General features: G+C 42.6%; 1 protein-coding gene across 2 annotated transcripts in view; it reads right to left on the bottom strand.

The window, feature by feature from the left end:
- Positions 1–2229: 2229 nt before the first annotated feature.
- Positions 2230–20637, bottom strand: part of SMIM28 (small integral membrane protein 28) — a 31200-nt gene continuing 12792 nt past the window's right edge. The window contains exons 1-2 of one of the 2 annotated variants that reach the window (XM_090040285.1): positions 15692–15876; positions 2230–3454 (exon numbers count right to left, since the gene is read on the bottom strand). In XM_090040285.1, the coding sequence (XP_089896411.1) occupies positions 3032–3454; positions 15692–15826 (558 nt within the window). In that variant the 5' untranslated portion in view covers positions 15827–15876 and the 3' untranslated portion in view covers positions 2230–3031. Of the gene's footprint in view, positions 3455–9027; positions 9191–15691; positions 15877–20637 lie in introns of those variants that run through there. The other variant, XR_016441473.1, reaches the window with a different exon arrangement.

The raw sequence follows: 20637 nt of genomic DNA, 5'->3' as shown, positions 1-20637 counted from the left end.
TGCCACAATTTAAAATCAATTCTAAATATCTATATATTTTGGAGTTTTGATTATTGGATTTTTTTATTGTGGAAAATCGGAGCTTCCCCTGCTGCCTTCTCTTTCCAGGATATGGGTCCTGCTGCAGCTGTTCCCCACTGCTTTGTGGTGCTAAGCAGCCATGATAAGCCAGTGCCCTACCATCCCAGATCTGCCACAGCCTCCCATTCCTGCCAAAGCCTCAAACTCCTAACGTGCAGCCCCCTCCACCCCACCTCAGCCCTGCTTCACTGGGCCCACAGCTGCTAGGGCTATGGACCTGGTGGCTGCATCCTGCCTGGTTCCGGACCTGCAGGCACCAGCTACAGCCAGCCCCATCTGCTGTGGCTAGAGTGGATCACAGAGGGCAGTGCTGCCCCCCACCCCCACACATGGCTGGCATGGCTGAAGCAGAGCCTGTGGGAGGCAGGGGTTGGGGGGATGATGTGGGCTCTCTGCTGCATGACTCAGGGCTCCCCCCAACTGCCCTACCCTGCCAGGGGCCTCCATGGTTCAGTGGGCAGGACCCAGCATGGGAGGGTGAAGCAGGGTGGTAAGACGTGTTGCTTCTGCTGCCGAGACTTCCACAGCAGCTGCTCTGCTAGTAGCACTAGGAGTAATGGACTGATGCGGGGGGCACGTTGCCCTCATCTCCTCTTGCCACCAGCTGTTCATGTGTTAAGCTGCAGCTCTACTCCAGAAGGGAGGTGGGGTGGGGAGCAGTGGTGGGTAAAGCTGCTGCCTGGTGCAAAAGTGGCAGGAGAAGGCAAAGCCAGCACAGCCTTTCACAGTCCTTGTGCTACTGGTGGCATGGCTGGCACAGGGGTGCTAGAGGTGACAGTGGCAATGAGTCTTGCGACCCTACTCCACCCTTCCATTGCCAGGTCCTGCCTGCTGAGCCCCATGCCCATGGTGCATACAGAAATCTGGGGAGGCATGTACCCCCCTGACCTGTTGCGTATGCCCCCCCCATGTCACCTATACTGTCCTTGCTTCCCATATGTTGTCTATGACTGTACCCCCATAGACTTACCTGTGGGGAGTTGGTCACCACCGAGCTGCCTGGCTACTACATGCATGTGGTCCCCCCTGCCTGTGATGGCCAAGGATCTGGGTTTTCTGTTTTCTATGGAAAAATGGAGTAAACCATGTATTTTACCTTTTACAAGAGACAAACATGGATTTCTCATTTTACTGGAGAAACCCATGGATATTGCAGTTTTGCACAGCTCTGCTGTTCTTTGCAGTGTTAGGTCACACATGCTGGGCTGTGGAGATGCACAGGGTGGGAGCGGGCAGTGCACAGCCCCTGCCCCATGCACAGGTATTGGGGGCACTAGTCCCCCTGCCCCCTGGAAGTGTGTACCATGAAAGGGAGCAGCCCACCCCCACACTGCCCAAGCCCACAGTCCCACAGTGGGCACGCAGCAGTGGGGGAGCTGGACTCTGCTCTGCTTCAGCAGCTGCCACATCCTGCCAGGGGCAGGTTGCTCCAGACCCAGGTCCCTGGCTCCACAGCCCTGGCAGCTGGGAGCCTACTCTGGCAGGGCTTGTGGGAGCAGGAGCTGTGGGTGTGGGGTGAGGGGCACCAGTAGGGCTGTGGGGGGATGTGAGGGGCACCAGCAGGCCAGGGTGAATGGGGAGGGAGGCTTTTACTTTAATCATGGATTTTGTGGTTTTCATCAGACAATTTGTCTTTTTTTTTAATCGGGGAAAACCAGGATCCCTGGACTGATCACCCACTTTCCACTCCCCCCAGCTCCAAGCAGCCCCCTCAAGGCTGGAACTCTACCAGCCTGCAGGGCAAACCCTGTGGTTTTCCAGGGTTTCCTCCTTTAAAGGAGGAAAATCTGCATTTTTCCGTGGCAAATGGAAAACCTGGATCCCTGGTAATAACTTTGTGACTTATTCCTTGCTTTATTATGCTATTAATTGCATTGATGTGTGGTTGGGTAACAACTGGTTAATTGTATCTTAAGCATAACATGTGCCAGAAGCCACAGAAAATTAAATACTCAAAACAAAGGCATATCCAGACATACTCAGGAATTTGAACCACCTGGACAGGTGTATCCCTGTTTTGGTAACATTCAGTTTTTATAGTGGAAATTGTGTTTCAAACAACACAGAGGTATCCAACACTGACTTTTTTTTTCCTTCACTCTTTATTTATTCATTTAGAAAAGTTGGATCTCTATGCGCTGCATCTCATGTCAGCGCTGCAGATTACAAGGTTTAATATTCTTAAATTTTAAATAAGACAGCAAAGTATAACTGTAAGTCCCATACAACTTCGAGTGGCAGTTGCATGAATATCCTGCTGTGTCTCTAGTTGCATTGATGCCTGACTTTTTCTTAACTCAGAATAGCTGAGTTTTCTGTAGTCTCTTGTGCTTGTTACATGGATTCTGGTATTGTTGCAATGAAAGCCAGACTTCAACTTCTGGCCAGCTCTTGAGGCTCATTGTAATTGATTTACTGATACTTTATAGGTCTTGCTTCTTGTTTACTTTCCTGAGAGCTACAACCTTTGCTAGAGCACTTGCAGAATGCTGTATTTGTGTTAACACACATCCAACTTAAATTAATGGAAAGACCAGCAATTCCATTGAAAAAAAAGAAAAAAGCACAGAATGAAATACATTTATGCAATAAAAGCCCTTTCTTCAGTTGGCAAATATATAGCACATTTGGCCTGTCTGACAACCCTCGTGTCCCAGACTTGACTCTCTAACCCAAGAGAATGTCCTCCAGTTTAGTCCAATTTTTGAGGTACATCATTTAATTTATATCCAGATATTTTACCAGCCCGTATCAACTTGGTGTTCTATTATGTGGTTGCTGCTATGAATGGAGGATAGATATGCTGCATCTTGAAATGTTTTGATGAAAGTAATGCCGTATCAACCCAAGCGTCATTGTCCTCTAATTTCTGGTGGTGTTTGTTCATTTGGAAACTCTCTTGCCAAATTACCAACCATCCCACATTTGTGCCTTTAGTGGGATGTAAGCCTCATCCATGGGTGCTTTCTTGTAGAGTTGATGTACTATTTGAACAGTGCGTGCTGTCTTCGTAAGGAGGCACCGGATCCTGAGAGTGGTCACTCTGAGCCTCTCCTATAGAGGTTTTCATGGTAGCCTCCTCATATGATGGAGGCAAGCACAGCGTGAGGGAAGAGGCTTCTGGGAGCAAGGTGGAGTAATGGAAATTCTGCTCATTGTTCCAGGGGAGCACTGAAAGGAAATCTGACACGTCACGCTCGGGCAAGGGCTCTGGGAGGTCAATACTGAAGATCTGCCTCTGGGGGCTGGGTCGCTGGCACCGGCGGTATAGAAAAAGCAGCAAGAATGCCAGGAAGAGCATCATGGTGGCAGGCAGAATGATGCATAAGAATGGCTCTATGTCATCTTTGGTTGAGCTTATTTGACGTCTGCTCTGAAATTTTAAAAACAAAACAAAAAAGTAAAAATGATCAGTCTTTTAGGATCTTTAAATCTTTAACTTTTTTTTTAACACAGTGATCTACGTACTGGATATGTGTACCCATTCTTTTAGTCACCGTATATCTGGTCAAATGATTTGATAAATAGAAACTATGTCAGTGGTTCTCCAACTGCAGTTCATAGTTGAGTGATTTGCAGAAGTCTTTCTACTGATCGTTAAACATGTCTCATTTTAGCAAGGATTAGAAGCTTTGAGTTATTGAAAGGAGAAGTATGTTTATTAGTAGGGACTTAGCTAAATCGCAGTTTCATGGATTTTGGAGAAACTAGGAAAAACTGCATTGTCCATAATAGCTGTGACCACCAGGAAATCTGGCATTGGCTGTTACGTCCCATGAAATCAACCAAAAAAAAATCGGTAGTGAGGTAGACTGAGTGAAGGCACCATCTACCAATCTGCAATGAGGGGCAAGGCTGCTGTGAAAAGTCTGTAAAACAAGTTTGGCTCACTGTGAGCAGGATACAAAAAAGCCTTTGTCTTGCCATGACTTAGGTAGGTCTCTATTTATAAGGCTCACAGTATAAGCTGGGGGGGAAGGTCTACTGTATTAGACTTCATATTTTTGTTGGTACTTTTATTAGTTTTGGTTCTCATTGTTTGTTTTTAATCTAACACTGAATTTAACACTAGCTTGCACAAATCTAGCTTATAAAAGAAGAAAGCAATATTAAGGAGTCCTCCATCAACGCTGTGATAACCTGACTTGAGGTGGAAACACAAAACTCCCTGGGAAATGGCACCCCACCCCACCCCAATTTGCTTAATGTTTATCTTCTTTCTAGTTACAATAATAAAACCCTATAATTTATTGAAGATAACAAATATCATATACATGTCAATCAGCTCAAGCTGTTATTAAACTCCTCATATAAATGCCTAACATAACAAAAACAGGAAGCCCAGTTTTGCTGATAGGGCATTAAAATTCAATGTGACTCTCTTCTTACTTGTTCTTTATTATTATACAGTTATAATTAATACTAATAAAACTTAGTTGGGGGGAGGTATGATAGATAATCAAAGATGAACTCACAGCATGATACTTGTTACTAAAAAAGCTAACGTGTGTATATATGAGCAGAGCCCCAACTCCAGCACATCAGTTTACTTATCTTAACTCCTCCTAAAGGCCAGTGCTAAAAAAAGGGGAAGGATGATGAGAGCAGGGCTGGAGGGTGCTGAATAGGAATAAATCTAGGCTATTTTGAACCAGGGCAGAAGAACTTTCAAAAGTTTTGGGCCCTGTCAAAGCTTGTTCTACTAGCCACCTTGGCTCTGTAATAGTAAGTGAAATCTAAATATCTGCCTCTTCAAAAAATATCTGGCAGTAGATGGAAAAAACTGTTGATGGCCTATGAAAGTATCCAGTGATTCAATGATTTTGAAACCAAAGATGGTTCTTGTTTAACAACTTTATTGTCACCTCCTGCCTAGTCCAGTTTAAAGAACTTCTCCCAAAAATGTTGGCATCAAGCTCATGATGTGTAAGACATTAAGAAAACAGTTCATGTTCTTAAAAAGTGAAATAATGTGTTGCATTTCTACTCTGAGTTTCCAGCCATTTGATTTTGTTGTGCCTTTTTCTGTTAGATTAAAGGGCCATCTGCTATCAGAAATCTCTTCTCCATGTAAGCTGTTGGAGGACTGTAGTAAAGATACCTTTCATCCTTCTCATGGATAAACTAAATGGATCGAGTTTCTTTAAGATTCTTATAATACAGATTTCTCAGCTCTTGGTCCTGCTAGTTCATTTTTTATTTATTTTTAAGTGTGGAGATAGTATTCCAGGAACAAACAAATTGTATTGCTTCCCTACTCTCATATGAATCCACTTATAAATTCATAGATTTCATAGACATCAGGGCTGGAAGGGACCTCGGGAGATCATCGAGTCCAGCCCCCTGCCCAAAGGGCAGGAAGTCAGCTGGGGTCATAGGATCCCAGCAAGATAAGCATCCAATTTACTCTTGAAGGTGTTCAATGTAGGTGCTTGAACCACCTCCACTGGCAGACTGTTCCAGACCTTGGGGGCTTGGACAGTAAAGAAATTCTTCCTTATGTCCAGCCTGAAACGGTCTTGCAGGAGTTTGTGACCGTTCGACCTCATCATCCCTTGGGGCGCTCTTGTGAACAAACGTTCCCCCAGATCTTGGTGGTCACCCCTGATAAACTTACAGGTGGCCATCAGATCACCCCTGAGCCTGCGCTCTTTCAGGCTAAAGAGCCCCATGGCTCTCAGCCTGTCGTCGTAAGATCTGTTTTCCTGACCTCTGATCATGCGCGTGGCTCTCCTCTGGACTCTCTCAAGCTTCTCCACATCCTTTTTGAATTGTGGAGCCCAGAGGATCATATTAGTCTTTTTATATATAGGATCACACAGAGCTCACATTTGATTGGTTATCTACCATAACCAGCCCTTCCCCCCACCCCCCGCATATCATGTTAGTATTCGTCTATAAATACATTAAATATTATCAATATATACAAAGCATGAAAAGAGTATAATTTTGAATTTTTGTTCCCACCAGCAAAATTTGCCTCTTAAAGTACCTTAACCAAAACCCACTGAAGGCATTTCTTCTGTTATTTCAGTGGACTATGGCTTGAGCCTTACGGTTGTGCAATTTGCTCTGCACACACAGCACCACAAAATTACATCATATTTAGTGATCCTTTTTTCTTCTTTTTAATTAAGAGGTTGTGGACAGTACAACTTAATTTCTGGCCTTGGTATTGAAAGAAAGAAAACCAGGCAGCAGCATAGTTGTGAAAGTGTGGTTCAGCTCTGACTTCAATAGAGGCAGTAGGTAGAGGTGCGTTAGAAATTTTTGGGGCTGATGTCCAATCTTTAGGGAGATGTATTGGCTGATACTGAACCAATTTCTCATATAGCATGGAGAGGTGCCTCCAGCTGGTAAATCCATTGTGGTGGAAGGGTAGGGGGGCAGATCAACCCCCGCCACAGTGAGGGAGGGGGCAGGGGCAGCTGCTGCCAAGCCAGGGCAGGATGGGACAGAGGGCAGAACAGACATGGCTTGTGGGGGCTCCCACCACTGTGCATACCCTGGCAGGGTGTGGACAGGGGAGTATGTGCCCCTCAGATCTTCATGGGGTGAGTGGGTGGGCAGTGGGCTGGAGCCAGGCTCTTGCTGGGGCTGGGCTCGAAGTGGGAGCTATGGAGGCGGCTGCAGCAACCCCAAATTTTGCCATAGCTTCCTCCCAGCACTGCTGCTGCTGCATGCCCGGCACAGCCTCGGCTCTTCCTGGTTCAACCCCTGCCTCCCCACAGGTGCTGAGAAGAGCCAGGGTTACACTGGATGCAAGGTGCCATTGGGAGGGAACTATGGTGAAATTTGGTGTGGCTGTAGCCCCCGCTCTGAGCACAGCCCCAGAGAGAAGAGCCCAGCTCCAGTCCACAGCTGCAGCCCACCTGCTCACCCCGCACAAATCTGGGGGGCACATGTCCCCCCCCACTCCCAGGGTGTGTGTAGCTGCGGGAGCCAACCCCTTCAAACGAACCGCGCTTCCTTCCTGTGCCCCGTTCGGCCTTGCCCTGGCTGGGCAGTGCCTTCCCCTGCCCCTGCCCACTTCCTCACTGTGGGGGGGCTGGTGTTGATCTACCACCTTATGCCCCTTTCCTTCCTCCTCTTCCACCACAATGGACTTACCAGCTGGAGGCAGCTCTCCACGCTGCCAGGCTGTGCTCCTCGGTGCCTGAGTGCTGTGCTGTGGCTGTGCACACGCACTGGCATTTATCAGACAAATTATCGGCCCCATCTGGCTGATTTCCAGTACAACCAATTTTCTTTATATCAGTACCGATCCGATATCAGACTGCTGTATCTTTGCATGTCTAGCAGTAGGTATTATTGGGTACATCTATATGAGATGCTTTACTGTGCAGCAGACTAATTTGCTGTGCAGTAAAGCCTCACCATCATGCCAATTAGGGTGCAGTAGACTAATTTAGTGTGCTGCTGGATAGTCCCATACAAGTGGTATATGGCAGCACAGTAAATTGTTGCACTTAAATGTCAGAATTAGTTTACTTAATTTGAGTCAGAGTATTTTTCAGTTGCATTAATGCACGTACAATGCACATGCACCTGTTCAGTATGAAGCAATTGTCTAAAAACTTTAGAATATTTGAATATATTTACATGTTACTTTTATTTCATCTTTTCAAATACCCACAACATGTCAGCAGCTGGAAAACTAATGTAAAATAGTGCATTATGTCTATTTAGAAAGATTGCCAATCATCAACAAGACCCCATGTGTTAGTAGTATTTCCATAAACTTTTTAGAGCTGGGCATCTCTCTTGGAAAGTATTATTCTTGTCTACTTAAAGTTATACTACTTGGGTAGCTTTTAAGAACAACACTTGGGTTGTGTGTGTTAGGTTTTCCTTTAAAAAAAAACCCCAAATGTGCTAGAATATTTAATAGTAATAATAGGTTTTTCAGGAAAACAGCTGTCCAGTTGGGTTAGGATATTGTCCTGTAGTAGCTGTAAATGAAAGCTACAGCATTGTCCTAATCGGAGGGGGGAGGGGAGACAGGTCTCACAAGTGTCATTGGTAGCCTCTGTGTGTGGTGCACAACAGATGGTGGTGGGTGAGGAATGGGACAGGCAGTAGGGCAAGACCAGTGACAGATAGGACAAGAAGCAGAAAGCAAAGCAGCAAATTGGACAGAGAGCACAATGAAGAAAGCAGAGCAGCAGATCAGGCAGGGAAAGAGGATTGGAGCAGCACTTGAGAAAGGGAGTGGGGCAAATTTGTGGCATACCTGGCAAAAAGGTTAGCCCTCATTGTCCTAATGTATGAAAACTGGGTGATGACATTTAGTAATCTAATTTGAATGGCCAAAGTGACTGCAAGTGTAAGCAGTGCAAATAGATTTTTAACCAATCTAATTGTACTTGTTCTTAGCCAATGCGAGATTCTGTTTTGACCTAGTCAATTTAGTGCATTTAAACTAACAAATGCTGTGTTTCTTTTCTGGCAAGGTTATTTGGGTAGATGGGATGTCTTTTATTAGACCAATTGAATAGTTGGAAAAAATTGTTCTTTTCAAGCTTTCAGGTACAGGAAGCCCTTCCTCAGGCCTGGGGAGAATCTGCTGGTCTTTGTCTTCTCTCTAGGGTCTGAACAGAAGCTTAAGCCAATATACAAAATGCAGGTCTGTGAAAATGCAAATGCATGGCAGGGGGGGTCAGAGGGGATAGGAGTTAATAGGTGTAAGGAGGGGGAAGGAGGGGACAAAAGAGGGGAATGTTGACAAGTGATAAAATGCAGCTGGGAAAATATGGATGGGTTACCTGGGGTTATTGGATACTGGGCAGGTTATAATGTGCCATGTTTCTTTGCTTGTATGCAGTTTTAATACTAAACACGAAATGTTGAATCTTTTGTTACAAAAGAAAGGTGAAAGTTCTGAAGCACTGATGATTATGATTTAGAAAGTGTGGGAAGACAATATGCTAAAAATAACATAGGTACCAGTGATTATCACTTAGGTTGAAGGAGGATAACCGGTGTTCTAGAAGACTAATAAAACTTGTGTAAAGACCTGCTCCTTCTCACTTTTAAAGTCAGTGGTACATCTTCTACTGAGCTCAGTGATAACAGCCGGGGAAGAAGCATCCTTCATACTCTGTCTCTACTGCAAAATAAAGATATGATTGAAGGGTTTTTTTAGCACAGTTCTAGCTTAATGTAGCTAGCATAGGTCACAGTTTCCACAAAGGCACAACAGCGTAGGCATGTACTAACAAGCAGAATACAAATTCTTTTATGACTCTATTAGTAGAAAGAGGCAGTTAGCCTTGTTAGTAGAGGTAGTTAGCCACCCTGCCCTTCCCTGCCTTCTGCCCGACTTTAGACTAACTGGTTCTGAGAGGCATAAGCTTTTATAGGTGACAGTTACTTCATCAGATGCTAGAGAGTTCATGCGTCTCTGAAACAGTTTGTGTCTAAGGTGCTACCTTGCCTTGTCTTTGGTATGTGAAAGTTTGCATTGGTACTCTGGCTGCCAGCACATACTAAAGCCTGTGCTACTGGGTCTTCTCTGCTGCTGTTTCCCATGATAGATAACTTAAACAGGCAAATGATATCATTGTACCTTTATCTTTTGGATAGGCGTATCATTTTGTTATAGATCCATGGTGCCCAACTCCTCTGGCCCCACGGGCCCAATGCAGTATGTGAAGCTTCATCATTCAGTCCGTGGGGCTCCCCAGGAAATTTGGTAGGAAGATGAGCGGCTGCAGCATCAACTGCTGCAGATCCCTCCCCTGCCTCCCATATCAGTCTGTCTTTATCTCTGTCCTGTACCTTTCCAATCCCTGTCCATCTTTATTTAGTTCCGGTCTCTATTGAATTTCTCACTTTTTTGAGCTTCTTTGCCCAATCCCAGTCTCTTTGCCCAGCAAGTCCCAGTTGCAGCCTTTCAGAGTCAATTCCAGCCACTCCCCCAACTTTCAGTCCTAGTTTGTCTGCTGAAGTAGCACCAGATCTCCCACTTGTGGCTCTTGTTTAATTTGTCTTTGTCCCAGACCCTCATCTCCAGTGAGTGGCCTCTCTCAGTTCTGTGGCCTGTGTTAATCATCCCCATTGATACCCAACTCCAGTCTTCCTTCACAGTCCTACTTCTCTTCCTGTTTTCTGCCCCCTCAGCAGATCTCTGACTTTCCCGTCCAGTTCTTCTTCCATCTACCCCATGAGCGCTCAATCCTAGTGTTCTTGCCAAATTGACTTATACCACCCCAGCTCTTAGTCCCACTTTTCTCCTCCAAACAATTCCTACTGCCAGTGCCATTGTTTGGTAGGTCTTGTGCCAGGTGGTGTGCCCTCTGCATTCAAGTTAGATGGCTTCCTTCCTCATACTACCTGGGTTCAGAATGGGGTAGGGATGGGTACTGGGGGCACACAAGAAAAAAAATCTTCCTGCTCCTAGTTCAGTGGCCAGACCAGAGCCCAGTTTGGCTTGCTGTGTTTGTAGGGGAAGACTTACTAAGCTCTGTGATGGAATATGCCCACTGTTAAGAATCTGGCTGCTAAAAATACTGAGCAAGTATGACCACAACTTTTTTCCCCCCAAAAGTTTCTAATTTGCTCAAATTTTCTACACCAGGTTTGGGTAGATTGTTGTCTAAGTGTCAAAAGTCATATCCTTGACACAATGGCCACCCCCTGTTAAATATCAAATCGCTGATCCAAAACATGGGGGGCTCTAATGTTTCACAAAGGAATGGGCACAGTATTTTTTGTTCTTTTTTCTCTCTCTTTAAATGTTGGCACAGAGGAGTGTGTAATGCATGTGTGCGTGTGTATTCCCTCTCACCTAATTCTCAGAAGTGGCTAAACCATTGTGGTTGAAGGTTTTCCCACCCACATACCCATAATGAAATATAACAACTCAAATATTTGAAGTTGGTCAAAATAATAAGCAATTGAAAACCAGGTTTTGTAATGGAAAGTGTTTCTTAACACTTGAATAGGTGTTTCTGCCACTTGTAACAGGGGTGACCAAGTTATGGCCTGAGGGCCAGTTCCAGGAGGTGGATCAGAGGGAGGCAGGGCAACAGGATGGCGAAGAGTTCAGATCTGGACAGAAATAGGAAAAAAAATCAGTAGATTTTTACCACTAGAGTAAAAATTTTTACCACTAGAGGCTGGTAAAAATTTCACTGACATAGAATTACCCTCATTTTGGGATAGAAACTGATATTTCCCAGTCTCACAAGAAAATATTTTGTGAATCATCTTCCTGGCAGTGTCCCATTTTCCCTTAGTGCTGGTCCAAAGAGGGGGTGACTACCTACTTCTGCTACCAGTTACTCATTTGACTCAGAAGACAGATCAGTCAGGTAGATCTAAATGTTCTGACATTACTAATAACCCTTGTGGGTGTTAATGTTCCATGGTGCAGCATCACGGTATTTAAAACTGCAAAGTCAAAAGCCAGAATTCAGGGTGTTTTATTGAACACCCTTAATTACATTTGGGCCCAATGTATCATATAAACTGTTCGGTAATTAAATGATCATGTACATTCCCCACCACCAAGCCCCCATACAAGATCCCTTCCAGCCTCCTTCAGGATAAATTTGCTCTTGGGATAAACCAGGGTACTGTAGTGAAGGAGTTTGTCTTTAGGAAGATTTTGCAGGAGTTGAAAAGCTGGTTGTAAAAGATTAGGGAAGTTGAATGCCTGGATTCTACCCCAACCTGTATGACAGAGTTACTATATGCTGCTAGACAAACTGCTTAATGGTGGACTACAAACATTTAGCTTAGCAGGTATTCCTCACCATGGGTGGATCTAGGGTTAGAAAAGGCAGTTGCAGGTGGTATGTCACATCATCAGAACAGACAACATTTTTCTCCAGTTAGAGAAACTAGAAGCTTTACTAATATGGTAGGGGGCTAGCATTCAGTTGAAAAACAAAGCAAAAAACAAATGCAAGCATTGGAATGTGCACTGATTTGCTGGAGTATATATGAAATTTTAAAAAACTCAACAAAATAGGCAAAAATAGTAGAAGGTTCATTAATCATAGTCATTACAGTTGAACTTATGTCTCTTATTCAGATTCATAAAACAAAAGCTAGCCTACTTATGGACCTTGACAGTGCCTCCAATTCTTCAATGTCAGTCCTTTCTACACCTGGGTTAATATTACTACACCTGAGTTAAGTTTCTTAGTTAGGGCTAAAGACGGTCTGAAGGGCTTTGAAATAGCCACTCCTAGTGACAGCTTTACTAAGAGACAGCAAAATTGCAGAAAAGAGGAACATTTCAAGTAGTAAAACATCAAGAACATACCAGAAGAGATGGTTGTTAACGCGTGTGGAGTGTAGAGAGATTAACAGGAATCAGGGAGATGATAATAAGCCATAAAGTTAGCTGACACTCAGAACTACCTGAATAGCTCTTGCCCTTCCTAGGCAGTTGGTTTTATAGTTTGGGGGGGAGCAGGAATCAAACGAGGGAAGAAAGGGGGTGGTTGTATTCTGGATCTACCTCTGTTCCTCATTTTTGGGGGACTCATTTGCAAAAGTTTTTCCAGGCATAAAGAGCTCAAAAATAAAATCATTGGGGTATTTCTTTTGAAGGTATAAAATACTTTGTAATGTTAGGTATTCTGAAAACCTAAGACCTAGAGTTTTTAAATGGGCATCCACAATAAATGACTTGTTTTAACCTTCATTGCCCTGTTCCTGCATTTCCCATCTACTCAGAATACCGCTTCATTTCACAAGGGCGTGGTAAAAATTAATCTTTAAAAATTTATGAAGCATCAGCTATTCTAGTGATGAATACCACAGAAAAAACCTCTACAGAACATAACTTTTTCTTCAGAATAGGGTTTAAACAGTAGACAGTGGGTGCATCTACACATTCATTAATGTGCTTTTGCTGCTGTGCATTAAATTTAGCACCTCTAATTTGAGGTACTAACTAAATGCATTTAGACTGCCCTGATGTGCAGTAGCAAGAGTGCACACCTTTTTTTTTAGTGATCCTTAATATGCAGTAGCCTGATTTTACTGTGCATTAGCGTATTAACAACTTTTTTGCCATGACGATTTAATGCTCAGTAAAATAAGCTACTACATATTAAAGTGCATATGTGGACACTGTCAGTAACTATGGCCTTGGGTCATACTAAACAATGCACAGCAAAAAGGTGAATAGCTCATGAATAAGGTGTGGGTCTTCTGGAGCACAAATGTAAACATGAAAACTGTGGACTATAAAACAAATATTAAAATGTGAAGCTCATGGGATTTAGGATTGCTTTTGTCTCTTAGCCCTGAAAAGGGGAGTGGCAGATATTTCTTCTTCCAGTATTAATTCAGAGAAATGAAGGATTAGATTGTCCTTCATTTTCTCATCTTTTGCCATTGTATATATCTGTATGAAGGAGGGGGGAGTTAGTGGAATCCCCATCTGGTGAAACATGTAGTTGAAAATGTGACTATAATTTCTTTTTATTTTTTTTAAATTTAAGTGCACATTTCAGGCCATTAATGCAGCTTACATTTGAAGCAAAATTCGCATTGAGTTAAATCTCACTTCTCTACCAGATGGTTATCTATTTTCTTGATATGACTCCTGTCTTCTTCATGAGAAATGTCCTTGGTAATCAAAAATTATGGATACAGATGCACCCAAGGGAAAGGAGGAGATGACTGTTTAAACACACACACACACACACACACACACACACACACAACCTCCCTCCATTTGACATCTGCTGGTGTATGTAGAGCTTTAAACATATGTGGAATGATTAGGGCATTTACACACATGACTGCAGATGTCTTCCTAAGCCATCGAGTCCAGTCCTTTAAATGATCTCACTTTTTTTTATTCTCTTCCTTCATTTGTTTCCTAGGTTTCATTCCTTTCCTAGTAGGGGTTGGAGGAGAGGGTCAGTTGTCAAACAGTTGACAAAGGGAATAAAAGTAGGAGAGGAATAAAAGCCTGTCCGTATGAGTCACTGCACATGTAAGACATGCCTGGCCTGTAGAATTTCCAGCTTATAGCTTGCGTGATATTGTTAGCGTAGGTAAGGTTGCCACTCAAGTTGCTTAGTAAAGAAATGAAGTCTAAGTAAAGGATCAGTTGTATGGCATTTCCATAATGAGGAGCTGAATTGTCAGATTTGATATTTTTGTTTAGACAAAATTAAAATAAGAACAATAGCTATCCAAGCACTTGCTTTAAAAACTGATAACCCAAATAAGAGAAGATGTGAAAGTGCTTGCCATAACACTGAGAACACTGGGTAGACACTACTGTAGATGTTTGTGTGGCTCTAGGTGTTGATTCCTGTTGAAGTGATTATTTTATTGTTGTAGGGATTTTATTGTTGTAATGATTCGTTGAGGCACCGTGTCTTGTATAGACATTATTTATTCTCAAACTAAAAAAATGCCTTTGTTTTATTGCTAATTGAATATATTTATACCTTTTTAAAAAGTGAAATAGGTAATCAAACATTTCAGAAGTGCTGAAGTGAATGAGGAAAATATTGCAATTGAAAGTCAGTAGTATTTATTTTAATAACTCAAGCTTTCTTGAAAACCAGCACACTGATTTCTTTAGATTTATCTCCTATTGTATTTTTCTTTTTAAAATGTTTCAGAGCATCCATTGTTGAATGTTAATTGGATTGACTCTTAGGAAGTATTCTTTGATATTAAAATAACTACTGCATAATACATACATAACAGCAGCATAATGAGAAGTATTTTGATGAAAACTAAGACTAACATTACTTTGCAGAATTGTTCAAACTCTTTTAGAACAGGGGCACTGCACATGTTTCCACTTGTTCGAAAGATTGCTTTTATTGTTGTTCAATTCCATTCAACCTCAAATGAATCAATTTGACATGAAGACAATACCATCCAACATCTATTGTTTTGTAATGGACTGGTTCTACTTAACTTTAACCTGGAATTAGTTATAATCACAGGGACACTAAAAATCTGCTTTCCTCATTTTTTTTTTTTAATTATTTTTATGCTTGATGTCTTATTTGGGAGTAGCAGAGACAATCTCACTCCTGAGCTGATATCAACATCACTTAAGGCAATGGATTTACACCAGGGATGCATTTGTATCTATGCTGAAGCTAGGACCTCTTTCAGTATATCTGAGGAATAAAACACACTGCTTCTCTAATCTCACAGATTCTTCCCTTCATGCTTTTCCTCCTCTTTAAAGTAATCCTTGTCCGTTTTAGAGTTTATTGCTGACTACTGCTCTCTAACATCTATAGAAGGGCTTCTAAGGACAAGATCTAAAATGTATGTGTGTAAAAACCAGGAAAAGGACTATAAGAATAGCAGAATGCCATGTACTGCTTTTGTAATTCTATTTGAACAATGAAACTTCTTTTTCTACCATCAGGTTTGCCTTCTCAGGTTTTAAAGCTTGGAAACATGTTTGCAGTGAAGGAGAAAGGCAATGTAGGAAATGATAACAAAATGCAGTGACTTTCTGGAACTAAGCAATTACTACTTGGAGGTTTCCAAGCGAGTAATTGCAATGCTATCCCAACATCCATTCATTAGCTCTATTCCATACACCAAGGCATCACGCAAAAAAGCCAAAGAACATGCCACAAAGAGAAGCTGAAGAACTGACCTGCAATTGTGTCTCCAGAAGTGTCACACCTGGTTCGCTGGTTAACCAGTTGTAGTTTCCCCTGTCCGCGTGTCCATATTTTCTCCAGCTGCTGCCTAAGAGCCACCTCATGCTTTCATTAACCTGGTACTCCATCTTAATCCTTCCACCTTGCTGTGCAGTTTGAAGCAGTGCCCCCACTTAGTTTTGACCCAGCTGGGCTGCTTTCAGCTAATGAGCATTTTATAAATTCTTTCCTATTTCCAGCGCTGAGGAGGGGAAAATGTATGTGTGCCAGTGGTGGGAAAGGGGAGGGAACAGCAACAAACTAAATAGATCTCGGATGCTCCTCTTAGTTCCAACTCAATCTCTCTGGATTTGCTTCACTGGCCTACATTACTAGACAAGCTGGCATCAGGTATCAGGGATGGGATAACATTCTGATTGGAGAGTTCCCTGCATTAGGAGCATTAAAGGGGAATTTGCTTGTGATTTCTGAGACCACATGGTCTTGACTCTGGATAGATAAATTTTCTATATTTAGATATCTAATAAACATTTTTTTTTTCTTTGAAGAGCTCAGTGCCTAGTGTAAAAGTTCCTTACACCTTGTAGGAAGGGAGGGGAAAAATCGATCCAAATTTCTCCTCACCTCTGCTGAATATACAGTCTCAGGCTAGAGAGGCAAGGACATAAGGCTAACCGCTGCGTTGAATTATTTAGGAGCATTAGAATGTAGATGTTAATGATGGATCCGGAGAAAGATCTCTGCCAGAGAAGGCTTTGGTCACTGAGACTACATGATTGCTTTCAGTAACAACAAATCTGGCGGCTAATGACTGCTGTTCTTGTTTACTGCTTTCACGGTTAGGCTGAAATCAGTTTAGTGTAAAATCCTCTAAAAAATAAACCCCAGCAACCTGTGTTAACATCTCATAGCAGCAGCATGTTTTTATAGAAGAACCTCACCCATCTATTTTGGACAGGTGAACAGATGATTTTCTATTTGGATAGAGCGAGGGACTGTTCAGAATGCTCTGTGCACCTGGAGGGAGCTTTTTTTTATACAAGATCCTAAAAGGTTTGATTTCTGCAGCAAGAAAGGGCTTGGGGCTGGACTCATGGGACAGAATCAGGGTTTCCTCAGGCCTTATTCCTTGCTCTGACAGAAACTTCAGCCTCTCCTCCTTATCTTAATGCTCTAAAACGCCTCCGGGCCTGATGGTGGAATACCCACAGCTCCAATGAAATGCAGCAGGATCTGTAGGTGGTGGGTGGATTTGTAAAGGAGGGGAGGGTGTTTGTGTAAGTAAATGAATGCACGGTGTGAGAGACTGATATAGCCATTTTTGCACATGCATCATGAATGCCACTTGATAAAGGCAAACATTCAGAAGTGAGGAAATGCCATTATTTAGGGTGACTGTGCTAGCTTAATTCACCCCTTGTGTGTATGTGTTGTGATATTTGTAACAACAGGATAGTAGTGTGTGTGTGTGTGTGTGTGTGTGTGTGTGTGTGTGTGTGTGTGTGTGTGTGTGTACCTTCAGTGCACACAATGGATCTCCTCTGTGGATAAAGCAGGGCTGTCTAGTACAGGAGTCTTCTGCCCATAGGACCCCTGTCCCATTTGTTGCCGAAGTTGGAATGTGTATGACAGAAAACAGGGAGCTGCATGAAGGGAAATGATGCTGTCCTTGCAAAGGCAGCTGCATGATGCTTAGGATGTTAGAGTCTACCCTTGCCTCTGCTGCAAAAGGCCTTCTGTATAGAGCAGTCTCCAGTCCCAAAGTTACTTACAGTAAACTTTAGATAGCCATTAATTGAGTATTCCTAGTTTTCTAGGTGTCTGACTTCTGATATGTTGCAGTGCTGAGCAATCTCTCTGCTGGAACTAAAATCAGTAGTAGCTGGGCTTTAAAAACACCACAGCATTATATAATGGTCAACATTATGTTGAATTTAATCATAAACGTATGTCCTCAATATCCCATCTTCCTGATTTCGCTCTCTGTCCCACTCTTTGCCTAGTTGGCCCTAGTAATTTCTCTGCACCCTGGCTCATCAGAGCTATGTCTCTAATTCTCTTCCAGTCATGTAGTTTCCTATTCCAGTCTTCTTGGCCAGCTACTCCCAGTCTCCCACAATCCTAACTCCAGCTCTTATTGTTTTCCCTCTTCCCAGAAGCCTCCAGTCCCCAAACTCCCTCTGTTTGCCCTCACCTAAATGGGGCTATCATCCCCCTGCATTTGAGTAGAAGAGGCTTCCTCCTCTACTCTGTAAGTGTTATCTACGTGAGCCACATCAGGCTGAGATTTGGTTATGCTTCAGTTTAGCAAAAAATATAAAGTAAGATCCAATGGCTGAAATACAAAGTAGTACAAATCAGTTTAAAAATAATGGGCAATCATTTTTAGCAGTGAGGGTAGTTGAATGAACACAACGCTTCTAATTTAGAGACTTATGTATTTCTACACATCTTTAAAATTCCCTTCTACTTCAGTGAAGGGAATTTCACATCCTTCCCCCCATATTTTTCTTCACATCCACTTGTAAAATGTGTATTTGAGAGTTAGCTTAAGTGATCTGTGTGCTGGGGTAAGGACTGGAGAGGTGTTCAGTTGCACCCCAGTGGGAGTGTCCTTGGAACACTTTGTGTGTGTGTGCCTGCGCACGCGTGTGTGTGTGCATGCTTGGAGAATTTGGGGATTTTTTAGGTTAAAATATAGTAAGTTATTGTATTACTATAATTTGTCAAAAGTCTCTGCTTCTACTGGCAACACAGGCAGTAGGGTAAATCTTGCCATAATTTAGGTTTGATGGTACCCCAGCAAAGGTACTGGAAGCTATAACACTAACTTCAATATGTGGAGGATCAGGCTATTTCCTCTATGGGTAAGCTTACTTCTCTAAAATGGGCTGTAAGCTAGTTTCTCCATGTTTTTTTTTAAAAGTTACATCACTTTTTAAGTCTTAATCTTAGTGGGCACATCTATGTGTCCATTAATGTGCTTTTGGTAATGTGCATTAAATTTAGTACCTCCATTGTGAGGTACTAGAAAAAGGTGCATTAGCATATTTTGATGTACATGAGCAAAAGAGCATGGATTTTTTTTTCCGGTGCTTTAATGTGCATTAAAATAGGCTAGTGGGCATTAAAGCACACGTATAGACGTGCCCTGTGTAACTCAGATTAATTAAGCAATATTACTAGAATACAGCTGTAATGCACTGGGAAGTCAGGCCCTGTGACCTTTTATTCTGGTATTTTTTTATTTATTTTTTTTTTACCTTTCCATCAAGGGCTGCTGTTCTTCAGTCACAGAGGATTGTTCTCTGCTTTTTCTGTATAACCTTTAAGAAATGTGTTTGCAATTTAATACAAAAGCTATCAGTAATTATATCTTTACTAATATGTCAAATTATCCACTAAATTGAGCATGCTGCATTTCAGAGCACTACTTCAGTGGAAGCCCAAGCACAAGGACAAGTGTTGTGTTTTATTCGTAAAACAATATAAAATAGAAACAGGAAAAGCCTGTCATCTCATTCTCTGTCGATTTCTCTTCATTCCCTTGAATTCAGTCTCCAGTGTTTTATTCTTTCTACCTCTGAATAATTCAAAACCACTATTATTTTGCCCTGGGATTACACACACATTTAAAATAAGGTTGATGTTTATTTACCTTATAGACGGTGTATTCAGGGGCAGATCTGGGGGGGAGGGGGGGGTGCAGTGGCATGGCTGCACTTTTCTTTCTGACCATATGGTGGAAACAGAAACCAGGGACTTAAAAAAGTCCTCAAAGAAAGTAAGACTACCCCCTTTAGCCCTCCATGCTCAGAGGCATGTCCTCTCTGCTTGCTACTCCCAATTCCTTCTCTGTCCTGGAGGTTGAGGGGAGCCCCTGCCCCAAGCCAGTTGGCTTCTTGGGGGCTGGGCTCAGTCTGGGGCAGTGGCAGTGGCAGGTGAGCAAGTTCCCCCTCCCTGCCTGCTTGTGCTCCCATCCAGCTGGAGAGTAGGTGTGGGGAGGGGAAAGCCACCTGCGGCCACTGTGCTCCAAGTGTGTACTCTGGTTGCTGTTATGTGCTAAAGGGTTTCTTGCCATGTCATTGCTGCACTGAGTCAGCCATCCTACTTTCAGGTCAGGAGGTAGTGTGAATGGAGCAAGTAAGTATGTGTGTGTACCACTGCCTGGCACCATAATTCACATGAATCAACACATGTATTGGTACCTGCCAAGGTTATATAGCAAATTCAGTGGTACAGCCTGAATAAAGGCCAAGGCTCTTATCTACTAGGTCATGCAGCAGCTCAGATTTTCAAGGATGAAGAGTGACTCCAGTCATCCTTTTTTTTTTTTAAATGTCAGTCAGATTACACTAGCATTTTCTAGGTTTGTTACCATCAATCAAACTGTTTCTTGTTTGATTCTCTAGCTGCTTGTTTCACTGCTTTACAAAGAACTCTTCCCAGTAGTAAAGCTGGAAAGAAAGCCAGCGTCGATCCTCTTGAAAGATGCTTTGCTGAGATTTAAGGTTTTTAAAACTACTTAAGTGCCCAAACATGCAGCTCGGCACTCTTGAAAATTCTTAAAGATGACTATAGCATTTTAGGTGCCCGAATACCTTTAAAAATCTGGCCCTAAGCCTTACTGACTAAATAGATATTTCATAATTTATGCATAGGGCACATTTATGGAGACAGATGCATTAGAAGTGCTCAGAAAAATAAATCTGTGTTTCAGAGCCTTTTGGAAGGAAAGGAAATATGCCAAAGTAAACCTCACTTAAATAATACACAAAGTCCTTTGCAAGTGCTTTCCTGTGTGCCGCTGGAGCAGATCATTGAGATAATTACTTTTATAAGAAATCTCAGTGAGAATAAAGGTGCTTCTTTTTGGGAGCTTTTTAACAAAAGTCAACAGGGATATTTTGCTTCTATGTTCTATTAAACCTGATTAAAG

Source organism: Crocodylus siamensis, chromosome 1 (assembly GCF_052110815.1).
Source record: "Crocodylus siamensis isolate JL-2025a chromosome 1, ASM5211081v1, whole genome shotgun sequence".
Taxonomy (NCBI): domain Eukaryota; kingdom Metazoa; phylum Chordata; order Crocodylia; family Crocodylidae; genus Crocodylus; species Crocodylus siamensis.
The sequence above is the reverse complement of the archived record's forward strand: the minus strand, read 5'-3'. Positions and strand labels throughout refer to the sequence as shown.